Below are 16,332 nucleotides of genomic sequence, written 5' to 3'. Positions count from 1 at the left end.
TGCAGCCCCCGCAACTCATCAAAAGATTCCAGGCGGTTATGGCGCCTCTCCAGAACTGCAAGTGATGTAGCACAGGAAGGAGAATTAGCACCCAGTGTGCACAAGAGGAAATGCCTTCTGTTCACACATGGAATCTCTGGATCTATGACTATTTAAAGCTCATTTGTCAATAAATGAAATACTGACTCATTCTTTGAAAAAAATGTAGCGATTTGGTGGGGGGGGGGGGGGCTGAAAGAAAACCTGCAACATACAAGTTCACAGCCAGCAATCTACATAAAATAGAGGCTAAACTTTGTTCATTGGGATTTACAGCAAATATTGACCACATTTCCTCAAACTTAAGTCCCACTGAATTTAATGGCACTGTCACATAAGGACCATAGCTCAGTGTTAGAGCACATGGTTTGAATGGAAGAGGTCCCAGTTTCAATCCCTGCCGTTTATAGGTAGAGCTGGGAAAGATCCCTGTATGAAAACCTGAGGAACCACTGCCAGTCAGTGTAGACCAACCTTCTCTAACTTGAAGTCCCCAAATACTCATGCTTGCTGAGGATTATGGAGGTACAAGATGGAAGATACTTGGCTCAGCAATACTACAAGCGAAAAGGGTCTTGGAATTGTTGTAGATGACAAGCTGAATATGAGCCAACAGTGTGATGTGGCTGCAAAAAAACCCCACAAATGCTATTTTGGGCTGCGTTAATAGAAGTATAGCTTCCAAATCGTGAGAATTACTGGTTCCTCTCTATTCAGCACTGGTTAGGTCTCATCTTGAGCATTGCGTCCAGTTCTCGGCACCAGACTTCAAGAAGGATGCAGACAAGCTGGAGGGGGTTCAGAGGAGGGCAACAAGGATGATCAGGGGTCTGGAAACAAAGCCCTATGAGGAGAGACTGAAAAAACTGAGCATGTTTAGTCCGGAGAAGAGAAGACTGAGGGGAGACATGATAGCACTCTTCAAGTACTTGAAAGGTTGTCACGCAAAGGAAAGCCAGAAGGCCTTGCTAGACTTGTGTGATAATCCGGAGAGGAGGCGAGATCTCGCGTTAGGAATAACGTGAGATCTCGCCCTTATTCAGACGGAAGCCGCGATGAGCTCTGGAGGAGAGCCGTCATTTTTTATTTTTAAAGAGGCAGCAGCAGCCAGGACAAGTAAGTAGGGGTTGTTGTTTTTTAAAAAAGTCTCCTTCTCCCCTCCCCGGCCCGTTCTCCTTCCCCCCCTGTGATGTCCGATCCCCCGGCCCGTTCTCCTTCCCCCCCATGACGTCCGATCCCCCGGCCCGTTCTCCTCCCCCCGCGATGTCCAATCCCCCGCCCGCAATTCCCCCCTGATGTCCCCGGCCTCCATTTCCCGCCCCCCGATGTCCTCGTCCTCCGTTTCCCGCCCCCTCATGTCCCCGGCCTCAGTTCACGCCCCCCCATGTCCCCGGCCTCCGTTTCCCGCCCCCCCCATGTCCCCGGCCTCCATTTCACGCTCCCCCCCGGTCCCCGGCCTGTGATGGCCAGCGCTGCCATGTTCCCTGGGTGGGCACTCAGCGGCAGAGGCCAACACAGGCCGAGGACTTGGCGGCAGAGGCCATCACAGGCCAGCGACATGGGGGGCGGGAAATGGAGGCTGGGGACTCAATGGCGGCAGGAGCGCTGCGGCCTGTCTGCCACTTTTCCCAGCTTCTCGCGCGTAAGTATGGTAGCCAGGAAAAGCGGCGGACTGGTCTTCACACACGCAGTCCCGGCCTCAGCCCAACCTGAGGCCGGGACCGCAGGAAGAACTGCGCTACAGGCGGTTTTGGTTAGCGCGGTGCCAGGACGGCTCGAGCCCTGGCTGAGGCCGGGATCCCGTGCGTCATTTGGACGCACAGGGACGAGCACGGGCCTCGCACCGTGCTAACCCGTGGTCTAGCAAGGCCCAGGATCTCTTCGCAATCATTCCAGAGTGCAAGACATTGAATAATGGGCTCAAGTTACAAGGAGCCAGGTTCTATCTAGACATCAGGAAAAACTTCCTAGATTTTAGAGCAGTACAACAATGGAACCAACTACCTAGGGAGGCAGTGGGCTCTCCCACTCTAGAGGCCTTCAAGATGCAGCTGGACAGCCATCTGTTAGGGATGCTTTAATGTGAATTCATAGAATCATAGAATCATAGAATAGCAGAGTTGGAAGGGGCCTACAAGGCCATCGAGTCCAACCCCCTGCTCAATGCAGGAATCCACCCTAAAGCATCCCTGACAGATGGTTGTCCAGCTGCCTCTTGAGAAAGGGGTTAGACTCGATGGCCTTAGAAGAGCCTTCCAACTCTACTACACTATGATCCTATGTATCCAACACATTTGGGGAGCAGCTGGGGAAGGCTGATGTAGACAACACTGAGCTAGACAGACCAATGGTCTCGTTTGGTATCAAGCAGCCTCTTTTGTCCCTATGTAAGTGGGCATTGGAATACAATCCTAAATACCAAAACAGAAGATGATTATTTCTTAAGACCTATCCACTTGGCCCTTATTCTAGCTGGAAAGAGATTAGAAGCAGACTTTGGCTTGCACACTCCCTCACCTTGGTTTCCCTTAAAATGGAAAGGCAATGGAGCTATTGCTAGAAGCGCAATCAGTGGTGAGGCAGGATAGGCCTTTTTGGTGGGGCATTTATGCAACTGCAACTTCCTCCCCCTGGAGCTTCCTATGGGTGCATACACGGCAGGGCTTTCATTTCACCAGAATTTTGGCCTGTCTTAAATCCTGTTCTTCACTGACTTTGCTATATTCTCCATCTTTGAGAATTGGGTTTGCTGTGGTCTGCTTGCTGACTTATGCCGTTTTATTGGTTGATTATATATTAGTATTCGCTTTTAATTTGTGAGCTGCTTTGAAAGCATATGGGCAGAAAGGCAGCCTAGGGATTTATATTGATACATATATATATGTAGATCTCTCTCTCCATGAAACGTAGTCCCAATACTCAAGTGTAACTAAGCCTACCTGAAATTGTATTTTCTTTCCTAGTTTACCCCTTCCTCCATTTCCCTCAGCTTTCTTTGTTGTCTCTCTTGTGTTTATTTTTAAAGTGTAAGTCTCTTGGGGTGGAAAGCTGTCCTCTCACTCTTTGTAAAGCACCACATACATGGAAATGGTGCAACAACAACAACTTGTACTGAAAATCTTGTATTAGATTTGAAACTCTGTCCTTCAAAATAATAAAAAACAAAACAGTGGAACAGTTCTGATATACTGCTAAGTTTAGTATTATGCACATGACCACTAGCAAGCCATGGATCCACTTTCCCCTCTTCTCATCACTTCTTTCATGTGTCAGATAAGGAGATCAAATTCTGCTTTTAATTTTAAACAAACCAAAATTCCCTGTTACATCTGAACTTGGGGAACTCTAAATTATGATTAGTTTAAATAAGCCAGAATCTCAAACCACGATCTTACTTTATTTGAATTAATCCTCTTGTAAACTCATCAAAGCTCTTCCAAGATCCAATCTAACATGAAACTATGGATAGTTGAAATCTGGTTAACTGACTAACTCTGGTTAGCTTTGAACTGCTTCCTCTGGTATGTGCCAGAAGGGGAGGGAAGCGGGGAGCATGGAAGCCCAAGGAACACCATTGCTTCTGCACGTAATTCTAAACTATGAACCAAAGTTAACATGAAGATTGGGACAAAATGCTCACCTGCTTCGGCTGAGGTTTTTTAAAGAGCTGTTTATCAGGCACAATAAAATTATTTTCGTAAAATGCATGAAGGAGCAAGTACTCATTACGCTCGGCTCGCCCACCCATCAGAGTCCTTGACTGCAAGAAAAAGAGCCACATAGATACAGCTTGAAACTGATGTCAAAGTGCCAACAATGCTATTGTTTTATGTATATTTTTCCAAGTGTAATACTGGCATTTAGGGGCATTTTTCTTTGCTCTATTTGGTAAGCTACAACATACCAATCTGATGTGACTTAAGTCAACATATCTTATTAAAAAGGACATCTAGTGTCAAGGGAATAAACTGTTCTGGTAGGCACTTATTCACATATATCATACTGAAAAAGGAACTCGTTTTTATAAATATAATTGTACATTCAAAGCCAATATAACAATTGAGATGGAATTTGCTTAGAAAGGAAATGGAGGTTTACCATAACATTGCCAGCAATATTTGTAATCTGTAGGGCTAGTGGAAGAACATTCAGATCACACATTATTTGTAAAATGTACTTGGCATCAGTCCAGGTGTTTTCCAGCATATAAAGTAAGTGACGGGAATCACTAGAAGAGACAGAGACAATTTCAATAAATTCCTCCACATTTGTAGTGAAGATACACAAATTCAAATTGCTATCATTATGTCCATAAAGCCAGAAGCTCACAAATTAGCTATGCAGTAAGTTTAAAATGTAACAAAGCTCCATTACAATGATTATGTTATCAGTTTTAATCATATGAAGTAGTAGCAATAGTAAAATCTGTACAGCATGACAGAATTTCAAGAACAGCAGTAACGTGAAGACTGCCCAGAACAAAGTATTTATTAGGAGCTAGATTCAAGCATAGAGCTAGACTTGAAGGTGGTCAGAAGGCCATCTCTTTAGAGTGTGAGAAGGGACCCGCTCATCCTGTGGGGAAGAAGAAGGAGCTGTTGGTTTGCCCCTCCATTGGGAGATGAGAAGACGGAGCAAGGCCTTCCCACCAGCCTAAACAGTCTCCTTAATTTCTTTTTATTTTCTCCCTCTTCCCTCCCCATCCCCTTTTCCTTGTGTGTCATGTCTTTTTTAGAACGTAAGCCTTAGTGTAGGGACTGTCTTCTTTATTGATAAATTGTAAGCCGCTCCGAGAGCCTTTTGGCCAAGGTGCGGGATAAAAATACTCTAAAATAAATAAATAAATAAATAAATTTATTCCTGTACAGCAGGGACAGGCAACCTTTTGGGGCCTGTGTGCACATTCAGCGATTTGAGGAACTGTCCTGGGCTCCACCACAAAATGGGCACACTGTAGAGGAAAGCATCAGCCTGAAGCCATGGTGATTTCGTTTCCTAATAATGTATCTAAGCCCCAGGACAGTTTCTCAAATTGCTGAATGTGCATACGGGCCCAAAAAATTTTTGAGACTAAAAACTCTGTCTCCACATGGTTTAAATGAAGATCTAGAATTTTCACCACTTCTATGACTAGCTGGTGATTTACAGAAACTCCCAAGCTACAGTAGCACAGTCCAATTATGATTTAATTACACTAACATAGAAATAGCTGATAGAGCCCAGAAAAGAAAAAAGGAAAAAAATGGGCCAAAAGTATGAGATAGAATTTGAGAAATATCTTTTCAAGTTGCCAGTAGTATAATATAGGAGACAATCTTTTTGCTGTTTAAGTAAGAATTTGCTATTTCTTAGCATTATGGTATGTTGTACATGGTTTTGTGGCAATGTGTTTTATTAATTTATTTTGATATAAATATTATATGTTGTCCCATTTGTAATTTTAGTCATCATTAATGTACAACGCCTGAAGAAGGCCTCTGAACAATGGACAAGCCGAAAAGTGTTGGGCTTTTTGTTAATAAATTTATTTTTGCATCTTGAGAAACTGTTTCTCTTCTTTGCAACCCATTTTGATACTCACCTCCATTTTGATATTCACACCTCCTTCCTGGGGAAGGCTGCTACAGAATAATCTATCCTGCTTCCATACATGTGCAATTAGGAATCCAAGCCAGGGGACAAGATTTCTGGGAGCATTTGTTTTTGAGGGGTTTTAGAAGTTAAGTATTGCATTTTAGCCAGCTACATTATCAGCATTCTAGCTTATTCCCTATCATTCTTTTTTCTAAACTAAATTCCTTTATCACCTGACCATGGTAAGATATTTATACTTATAACCATCATAGCAGTTCTTGAATTCAATCCCAGAATGTGGACAATGATATTTAGCAATTGTCACACAGTTCAGCTGCACAAAAGTAGTTCTGGCATTTCCCTGATCTCTACTAGAAAACTTAAACATAACAAAAAAGCAAGCATACCACCTTCACATCCACATCACACTGACACCTCCCTGCCCTAGATAAGCAGGCAAAACTTCTTGTCCAACTCCAAATAAATAAGGTAACAATATTATTCACTTTTGTTCTATTACTTGAGATCATGAGGACATCTGAATAATCGCACACAGCTTCATAATTCTATTTTCCATTCAATATATCCTAACTTGATGTCATCTTCAGGAATACTTCCTGTTAGAGCAGTACGACAATGGAATCAGTTGCCTGGTGAGGTTGTAGCCTCTCCCACACTAGAGGCCTTCAAGAGGCAGCTGGACAACCATCTGTCAGGGATGCTTTAGGGTGGATTCCTGCATTGAGCGTTGATGGCCTTGAAGGCCTCTTCCAACTCTGCTATCCTATGATTCTATGAATACATTCCAACTTCCTTCTCCAAGGTCTCTACCAAAAATATTGAACAAAATACAACATGAATCCCTGAGGAACACCAATGGTTCCTTTGGCCCAACTGAAACGTTGCATTCAATAAAAGACCTTGTAAACTCTTTCCTTTAAAAGTGCTTTACTCATCACGTAGTCAGTATGCAGAAACCCATCTTGCCCAGTAGAAGTGATTTTCTACACACTACAGTATCATAATTTCCTAACATCTAAGACATGATGTACTCATATATTCTTAAAAAGGGAGAGGGATCAATCTAACATGATCCATCATACAGAAAACTCATGTTGCTTCTTTCATTTTTTAAAAAACGTCACTAAATATTGTCTCCCTTTCTTTATTTCATAAGTAAATAAATACCCTACATGTTTTAGCCATGGCAAGTGGGCTTACCATTTCATAATAAAGTAATCAAGCACATACCTGTACATATTTCGTATCTCTTCAGATAGAATTGTCACTCTTTCCATTTTCAGAATCTGGCTGACAAGTTCAGACAAATGATAACTTTTACAACGAATCAGCTCCTTTGCTGAAATTTCCACGTCACAAATCATTCGACCGCAAGTTGCATTCTTTTCAGCAAATCCACTACGACCCTTAAGAGCCATATAAGAGAAATACATCTTCAGAGCCTGTATCCATGCTATGTTTCTGTTTGGGATTAATTTCCACAGTTTATATTTATTTATTTATTACATTTTTATACCGCCCAATAGCCGAAGCTCTCTGGGCGGTTCACAAAAATTAAAACCATCATAAAACAACCAACAAGTTAAAAACACAAATACAAAATACTATATAAAAAGCACAACCAGGATACATCATACAGAAGTGGTTTCTCCTTCCTGTACAGAGGTGCATGCAAACAGCCTTGTAGGGCAGTAAAGGAAATCATCACCTATCACAAACACTAAATAGATACTTTATACTTTCATAAACTGCAGCTATAACTAACAAATTCATAATCATAACACTGGGTCTGCTTCACTATCCCAGTTATACCTGGTTGCAATAAAAATAAAACTTGTTTACTAGTCAATCTGCTAAAGAGGTGTAGAAAAAATTCACAACAGCTATTGTGGCCAACATGCAATTTTGATCTCTTCAAACTATCTTAGGATATAAAGTCCCAAGACTGCAACAGCCAACAGAGGGGTATACACATTTGTACTGCAATACTTTCTACAGATGTTCCTGAATTTAGTTTACAAGACAGCCATATGGCAACTGTCACATTATATGAATTATACCTTAGATATATTCTTATGTGCACACACATGCATATGTGTATAAGTATATGCCCACACAGTTAGCACTTGTATCACTTGACAATATCAACCCCACAAGAAATTGATTTCATCAAGGATATTGCTGTGATGCAAATGAGTGTCCAAATACAGTAAAACATCTGGACAAGTATTATAGAAAAAGAGGTGAATAGATTAACTTCTTTACCATGATGGTACAAGAACAGAGTTAGAAATATGAAAAAGAGGTGGAAATGTGAAAAAGGGGTGGAAAGGTAGTCTGGATAAAATCCATTCACAGAGAGGATAAGAACAGTAACAATGCCAGATGTAGTGAGCTATAAAGAAGAACTGGAAAACATAATTATTCTCTAAGGAATGATTTGCAAACTGGCTTCAGAGCAGGATAAGGAATTGAGACTGCTATGGTTGCCTTAGCAGATGATCTTTGCAAGAGTACTGACAGGGGGAGTGTGTCCCTGTTGGTGCTTTTGGACCTCTCAGCAGCTTTCGATACCATTGACGATGGTATCCTGAGGGGATTGGGAATTGGGGGCACTGTGCTCCAGTGGTTCCAGTCCTACCTCTCGGGCAGGTTCCAGATGATGATGCTTGGGGATGACTGCCCCTCAAAGAAGGAGCTGTTGTATGGCATATTATTATTATTATTATTATTTATTTATATAGCACCATCAATGTACATGGTGCTGAACAGAGTAAAACAGTAAATAGCAAGACCCTGCCGCATAGGCTTACAATCTAATAAAATCATAGTAAAACAATAAGGAGGGGAAGAGAATGCAAACAGGCACAGGGTAGGGTAAACAGGCACAGGGTAAGGTAAAACTAACAGTATAAAGTCTGCACAACATCAAGTTTTAAAAGCTTTAGGAAAAAGAAAAGTTTTTAGTTGAGCTTTAAAAGCTGCGGTTGAACTTGTAGTTCTCAAATGTTCTGGAAGAGCGTTCCAGGCGTAAGGGGCAGCAGACGAAAATGGACGAAACCGAGCAAGGGAAGTAGAGGCCCTTGGGCAGGCGAGAAACATGGCATACCACTAGGTGCCATCCTATCCCCAATGCTGTTCAACATCTACATGAAACCACTAGGAAAGATAATCCGGAGGCATGGGGTAGGGTGCTATCAGTATGCTGATGACACCCAAATATATTTCTCTATGCCTTCAACAACAGCGTCAGCTAAGGATACTGTGTCTCCTCTGAATGAATGCTTAGAGGCGGTAATGGGCTGGATGAGGAAAAACAAACTGAAGCTGAATCCAGACAAAACAGAGGTGCTTACTCTCAAGGGCCTTAACCTGGTTTTGGAGATGTGTCAACCAGTTCTGGATGGGGTTACACTCCCCCTGAAAGACTGTGTTTGCAGTTTGGAGGTGCTTCTGGATCCGTCACTCCAAATGACAGCCCAGATAGAAGCAACGGCCAAGAGTACCTACTATCAGCTTCAGCTGATATCCCAGCCGCGCCCCTTCCTAGAGTTGGAAGACCTAAAGACGGTAATGCATGCACTGGTAATTTTGAGGCTCAACTTCCGCAATACGCTCTACAAAGGGAAACTTCAACTAGTTCAAAATATGGCAGCCAGGTTGGTCACTGGTACACCAAGGGGTGACTATGTTACACCAACTTTAAAATCCCTTTAATGGCTGCCAATTAGTTTCCGGGTGAAGTATAAAGTGTTGGTTATTACCTTTAAAGCCCTACATAGTTTGGATCCACGTTACCTGAGGGATCGCCTCCTCCCATACAATCCGCCCTGCACACTCAGGTCCTCTGGGAAGGGTTTACTCCAGTCAGTCATAACTAGACTGGCAACTGTTACCCAGAGGACCTTTTCTTCTGCCGCCCTCAGACTGTGGAATGACCTACCGGAGAAGATTCATCAGCTCTCTCTGAGTTTATGACAGCCATAAAAACTAGTCTCTTCCGGCAGGCCTACCCAGATGAATTTTAAACCTAAGAATTTTAAGATGTTGTGATTGCTATTTTAATATTGTATTGGTTTTAACTAATTTTAACTAATTTTATGTATTATACTTTATTTAGTGTTGTTCCCCACCTCAATCCAGAGGGAGAGGCGGGTAATAAATAATAATAATAATAATAATAATAATAATAATTTAGTATTATTATTATTATTATTATTATTATTTATTACATACATTTTCTCTACAATTTACTACACACAAAAGCACTTCTATTATTCATTTATCTGTCAATATCTCCATTTACTTAAGACAAGTAAACTTAATTTGCTTGGCTTTGTCTCATTGTTAAAATAAGACAATCAACAACATAACTGAACTCTAAAATTGGTATGTAAGCCATGACTAGTCAAAACAACTGAATGAAGTATTCAAAATACAGCAACAAAGTAATTCATTTTTAATCACGTCGAGCAATGAGACTTTATAGCATCATTTTACCCCAAGCTTTGGCATGTTTGACCTCCTCAGTCGACCTATCTTAGACCAATGTGGAACTTTGCAGTAGTTAATTCTCTGGAGAAGAAGTTCCAGATCAAAGCCATAAATATTATGTCCCTTTAAAAAAGAAACAAAAATGAACAAGTACACACAATACAACTATTTTATAATTTAGAGATGATAAGAGACTAGACTGTTTGAAGGCTGGTTTCATATAGAATACAAATCATAATTATTGTTTACATAAGTGATGCAATCAAAATGTTTTAATCAAATGTGAGTGTACCATTCTATTACATTTATGATACATCCACTTTTTTCTTGCCCAGAAGCACTTTGTATACAGCAAGCAAAGAAATATTAGAATAGTCATCTTTGAAACCGTAACACTGCGATAACTGACATCAGATCAAAGAATCTAAATTAATGGAACTGTATCACAAAATTACCTTGAGTAACCAGTGATGCAGAATTTGTAGGCATTTCCAAACACCCAGGAAACAAAGCCTGCCATCCTATACATACTTACCTGGAAGTATCCCCAACTGAACTCAATGGGACTTACTTCTGAGTAGACATGTATAAGATTGCTGTAATCCTAAATATAATTACTAGTGAGTTTATCCCAATACTCTTGTCCTTAATCCCTCCTACCCATCATCTGTCTTTTCGTTTGTCCGCCAAAAACACATGTCCCCAATCCATCCTCTCACTAGCTCTTTCCTCTCAACTCATCATTCTCAGGTCTCTGCTACTAAATCCCTGTCTTCACTGCACTCTTTCTTTAGCCATAGCATCCTCTGGGCTCCCTGCCTTGTTTCCTCCACTTACTGAAACACTCTTCCCGGATGCACCAAACAGTATTCTGTCCCAATGCCCTAGGTAAGATTTTCTCCCAGTCACTCCACTGATCTTTCACACCACTGGGAAAATCCACTGTTGTAAATTTCCACTGCTGATATATTCACCCTCTGTGGTTAAAGTGTTTGCCAACCTTTCATTATATCAGAGCAGCTCAGCCAATGATGATAGGGGGAAAGGTCTCACAGTGACAAGTAGACAGATAGTTACTTACCACAATAACATCTGGATCAATTTTATGAACCTTTGCCAGAAAAAACCCCAGTAGTGTCCTCTCTGTTGTGGCAATCTCTATTTTAGCATTCTAAGCAAGACAACACAAAGTTTCAATAACCTATGTTAAAAAGATTTTTTTAAAAAATTGGACTACAATCCTGAGCTAGTTGTACATGTTTATATTATCTGAGCAATGACGCTAAAACAAAAATAAATAAATGCCCGACTGCAAAGTTCAGAAATCCCTCCCAGTGACTACAATAGAAAAGCATGGCTAAATTTATTAACAATTGACAGCATTTTTTTTCATACAAAATGGCTCTCCACTCATTTATCTATGTCCATTAAGATGTTATTTGGAGGCCTGGTTCAGACATAATGAACCTCAGCTTACTAAGTAGTGATATGCACAATCCTAGTGCCCCCAAACATTTGTCCTAGTGCACCCTTTACGTCCTTGGTGCACAGTGACTGATTACTTCCTCAGTTAATTAACCATGAATTGTATCCAAATCTAGTTACATGCAAGAGGACTGGCAGAAGCAGACTTTCCCCACTGAATGATGCTCCACCCAATTTTCAAACCTGTTGTTCTTTTAAAAGATGGACTTAAAAAGATTTTTAAAAGATACAATACAAAAAAATGGGAAAGGCTTCATTGGCCTGGTTCAGACAACACACTAAACCATGCTGCTTAACCACAAAATGGTTAATGGAATGCATTAAGGTTAATGCATTCCCTTAAACATTTTGTGGTTAAGCAGCATGGTTTAGCTTGTTGTCTGAAACAGGCCTATATCATACCATACTTCTTTATTGCGATCCATAGATCCATGAAAAAACAAGAATCAAACATGAAGCATCATACAGTTAGAGCTATTATCAACTTTCGTCTAATACACAGAGAGCTCTAATCCTGGCCGCCACTGTAAGAAATTTAGCAACAGCCAAAGTTACTTTTCAGGACTTACCTTCCAACAGAAACGTAACATAAAATTTGTCTGAACTTCTGGACAGTTTACTCAACAATGGGGTGATCATAAGATGGTGAGCCTTATTATAAAAGCTACAGAACAGAAGGATATGCTCAATATCAAGCATACCTCAAAGGTAAACTTGACCCTGGATTTTCACCAACACCTAGTGGAACATGCCTCAACTCTATCACCATAAGACCATCCTTTCCACAAAGGTGAATGCTACATCATGAGAAGCAATATACAAGAAAAACTTGGAAATTACCTTATTTTTAATTTTAATTACTTCTTTGAAGTCATATGGAAAAATGCAATCATTTGGTTTGGAAATAACTGCAAAAGAGATTAAGTAGGAGTCAGCTAAAATATACATTATGAAAGCTGTCATGTTATAGCTGATGTTCTGTAATGTGCTGATGACAGTCACATGGAACATGTCTTGGAAACCAAATAATGTAGAGGATTATTCATTTATTGCAAGAGCGCATAACATCTCAGTTACCTGTCATATACACACATGCACACACACACAAAGCCTGAAGAGGAAATAACAGAAACTTCTGGCTCTAAACTCAGTTTCATCTTGGGTTGTATCAAATTATAATGTGCGCAACCAAGAGTTAAGCAGGAAAAAGAATTCCACACAGAATATATGAGAGCACTAGAATTCAAAAGCAGGTTGTGACTTGAATAACCAGAAGCCAAAGCCAACACATGTTTACACATAAGTGAACTACCTCAAGTTCAATGAGGCTTACTCTCAACCAAGTGTGCCTCAAAGCAGTCCAAAGTTCAAAAGTAAAGCTTAAAGTGATTGGGAATATATGTATATATTTTCAAAATAAACCTGCAGAGATCAAAAGTAGATTGACAGAACTCCTGCAATTGTTTTTTTCCATCCATATCTTCCCCTCTTGCTTTGTGCACCTCCTTGATGTCATAGTCCTCTCTTCTACCTGCATCCCTACCCTTATCCAGATTTTTATTATATATCTGTGGCACCATGACACACACCCTGCCTTCTCCCTTGATCATGAGCCACATTGACTTGGCTTGCATGTCACGGTGGCAATTCCTGGGTTATTTAACTCAGGAATTACAGGGACGAGCACACCGCGCAAACTGCACACTCGTTTCCACTTCTAATTGACAACCCAGGAACACCTGGCTTGTTTCATGATGTGTGAACCTCAAAACTCTGGGTTGTTTATGGGTTAAAGTATGGGCAGTTGTTGGGCTAACTCCAGGTTGTTTAACCCATAAACAAACCAGAGTTCCATGTTTGCATGTCATGAAACAACCCAGGAACACCCCAGTTGATTATTATAAGAGTAAATGACAAGCACACAGCTTGCATGCCCTTCTCATCCCCACAATTCCTAGGTTAATTAACCCATGAATTGCCACCATGCCATACAAAGAGGACACTGTTTCCCACCCTTCTTTTAGAACAACTGCTCCTCCCCCGATAGCAGTTACTTCTATTACCTTTTCCTCTCTTACTTCCTGCAACTTCCTGCCCCCACCAAAATCTAGCTCCTCCTCCTATCTCCTTCCCTCCTCTCTCTTTCCCCTGCCTCATTTGGAGAGACATTTTTTCCTTCTAGGCCCTCTACATGTACCTAATCTTATGTTCAATCAAATTCTTGGTTGCCATCTACTCATCCCATATCTTACTTCTCCAGCTCCTGCCCCAGCAGTCTCAAACACACCCCAAAACAAAAATAAAAACCCCACCTCACCTCCTTTAACTCATCCTATCCATCTAACTACTTTTCTGGCCATCTACCATTAGCTCCAAACGCCTGAAATATGTTGTTCACTTCCGTTCCATCAACCTCCCTCCTTCCATCTCCTCTCAGCTCCCTACAATGTAACTGCTACCCATTATATAATCCACTAAAATTGCCAACGTTAAATCACTCAAAGTTTCTTATATTGGGAAGTTCCTCCTCTGCTTTCCATCTGTTCAAAGAAGTTCCTTAAGGCCCTGTTTGTGGTTTCCTGTTATTCTCCCTCCCTCTCCCTCTCTCTCTATAGGTATATATGTACTGTCCTTGGGCAATTATCATTAAATCCTACAGCATTTAGTACTTTCTGTATACTGATGACCCCAAGCTATACACCTCTATGCGAGATCTCTTCCCCACTCCTGCTTCAAGTCCCGTTATCACCAACTACCCAATAGTTTTATTTTGATATCTCACAATCATTTCTAGCACATTACCACTCAAATAAGGCCTCTGCTTAATCTGGGATTTTTCTTTCTCCTTTAATACTCATTCAGTAATCAAATCACATCATTTTCATGTACAACAATGAGAAAATCCACTCCTGTCCCTCAGCCACACCTTGAGTATTGCACCCTTCAGGGCAACTCTTCTTTTGTGTGTGTGTGGGGGGGGGGGGGTTAGGGTCACATGTGATCACAGGAATTAACCCTTTCCTGACTCCATTCTCTCACTGGATGAGAATCTCCCTCTCACACACTCTCCTCAAATCCTTTTACTGACTTCCAATCCCAACCTGTATCCACTGAAAATTCATTGTCCAACCTTTCATCACAATATATTGCTGAACACAAGCTTTGATCTTCCCTCATATATTTTACCCTCAGTCACCAAAGGATCTCCTTGTCTCAAATGACTGTGCTCAGTCTCCCTTGAGGCCCTATATGCATGCAAACCCCAACACATACACATGGCAATAACCCCTTCTGAAAATGCACCTTGTAAAGTCAGTGTCAACTGAAATGGCATTTAATTACATGCAACTGCATTTGGTCATATTCATCCAGGCTACTTCATTCATGTTTTTATTTGCTATTAACATTTATATACTATCAATTTAGACAGATTAAAATGCTCATTTTTTTAGAATGCTTTTAGAATGTTTTAATCATGTATGCTATGTTTTTAATCAGTTCTTAATGTGTTTTATATTCATTGTTGTTCCCTGCCTCGATCCAAGTGGAGAGGTGGGTAAGAAATTATTATTATTATTATTATTATTATTATTATTATTATTATTATTAAAGTTTGGAGGTCTGAGATTTTGTACTTCATCCCTGATACTGCGCCCATTTTAGGAGAAGGCCATAAACTATTCAAATATACAGAAGCTTTCCACAGGACAGGGAAATTAGAAAACCATCTTGAAAGAGAAAAATTGGTTTCAGCCCTAAATGACTAGGATACTACATATTTAGCTACCTTCATATATTTCTTTCACTTGTGGAAATGAGGAAAGATTCTCACTTAAAACTAGTACAGGGGCCCTTCTCTATGAGCCCCTGCCAAAGGAAATGAGGCAAGTGGCTACTAGGAGGAGGGCTTTCTCTGCTGTGGCACCCCGGCTGTGGAATGAGCTCCCCAGAGAGGTCCGCCTGGCGCCTACACTGTACTCCTTTCGTCGCCAGCTGAAGACCTTTTTATTCTCTCAGTATTTTAACACATAATTTAACTTAAATTTAAATTTTACTGTTCTAACTCTGTATTTTAATCTTATATCAGTTTTTGCTGCGTGGTTTTATCCTGGTTGTGCTTTTTATACTGTATTTTGTATTTGTGTTTTTAAACTGTTGGTTGTTTTATTATGGTTTTAATTTTTGTGAAATGCCCAGAGAGCTTCGGCTATTGGGCAGTATTAAAATGTAATAAATAAATAAATATTTTCACCAGGTAGCACCACTGCAACAGAATGAGGACCAAGCCAACAGGTGAATGATGTTTGACCAATCACATCCAAAACCCCACCCAAGCCACCAATTTGAAAAGTGGTGAGAGGGAGAGAATTAACACAATAAGGTTCTACTTATACCTACCACAGAAATGGGTCTGAAAGGGAGGTTCAGGTGGAGCTTTGTCCAGATAAAATTTGTGATGTACTAATGCCGTAATAGCCATAATCTACACAAATAAAAATGGAAAAATACATTGAAAGGACACTTAAGAAGCAACATAAAATTCTCCCTCAGTTTTTACCCCTTTAAACAAGGTGCCGTCTGTTTGTTATAATAAACAGATATAATGATCTATTCAATAAATCTACTTGACTATATATATGCTGCATTCGCATGTATTGCTAAGCCATGTTTTATGTTAACCATGCTTTGCTGTTTTAGCCACAAATTGTCTTGCAAAAG

General features: G+C 40.6%; 1 protein-coding gene across 1 annotated transcript in view; it reads right to left on the bottom strand.

Annotated features, from left to right (window-relative positions):
• Positions 1 to 16,332, bottom strand: part of POLA1 (DNA polymerase alpha 1, catalytic subunit) — a 244,401-nt gene that overhangs the window by 205,188 nt on the left and 22,881 nt on the right. Inside the window, exons 16-22 of the mRNA XM_063126490.1 lie at positions 16,012 to 16,096; positions 12,454 to 12,521; positions 11,210 to 11,299; positions 10,135 to 10,251; positions 6,865 to 7,040; positions 4,138 to 4,267; positions 3,680 to 3,799 (exon numbers count right to left, since the gene is read on the bottom strand). Of these exons, the coding sequence (XP_062982560.1) occupies positions 3,680 to 3,799; positions 4,138 to 4,267; positions 6,865 to 7,040; positions 10,135 to 10,251; positions 11,210 to 11,299; positions 12,454 to 12,521; positions 16,012 to 16,096 (786 nt within the window). The remainder of the gene's footprint in view (positions 1 to 3,679; positions 3,800 to 4,137; positions 4,268 to 6,864; positions 7,041 to 10,134; positions 10,252 to 11,209; positions 11,300 to 12,453; positions 12,522 to 16,011; positions 16,097 to 16,332) is intronic.

Source organism: Elgaria multicarinata, chromosome 5 (assembly GCF_023053635.1).
Source record: "Elgaria multicarinata webbii isolate HBS135686 ecotype San Diego chromosome 5, rElgMul1.1.pri, whole genome shotgun sequence".
In the NCBI taxonomy this organism is placed as follows: Eukaryota; Metazoa; Chordata; class Lepidosauria; order Squamata; family Anguidae; genus Elgaria; species Elgaria multicarinata.
Note: the sequence above shows the minus strand (reverse complement) of the source record. Positions and strands in the feature narration are given on the sequence as shown.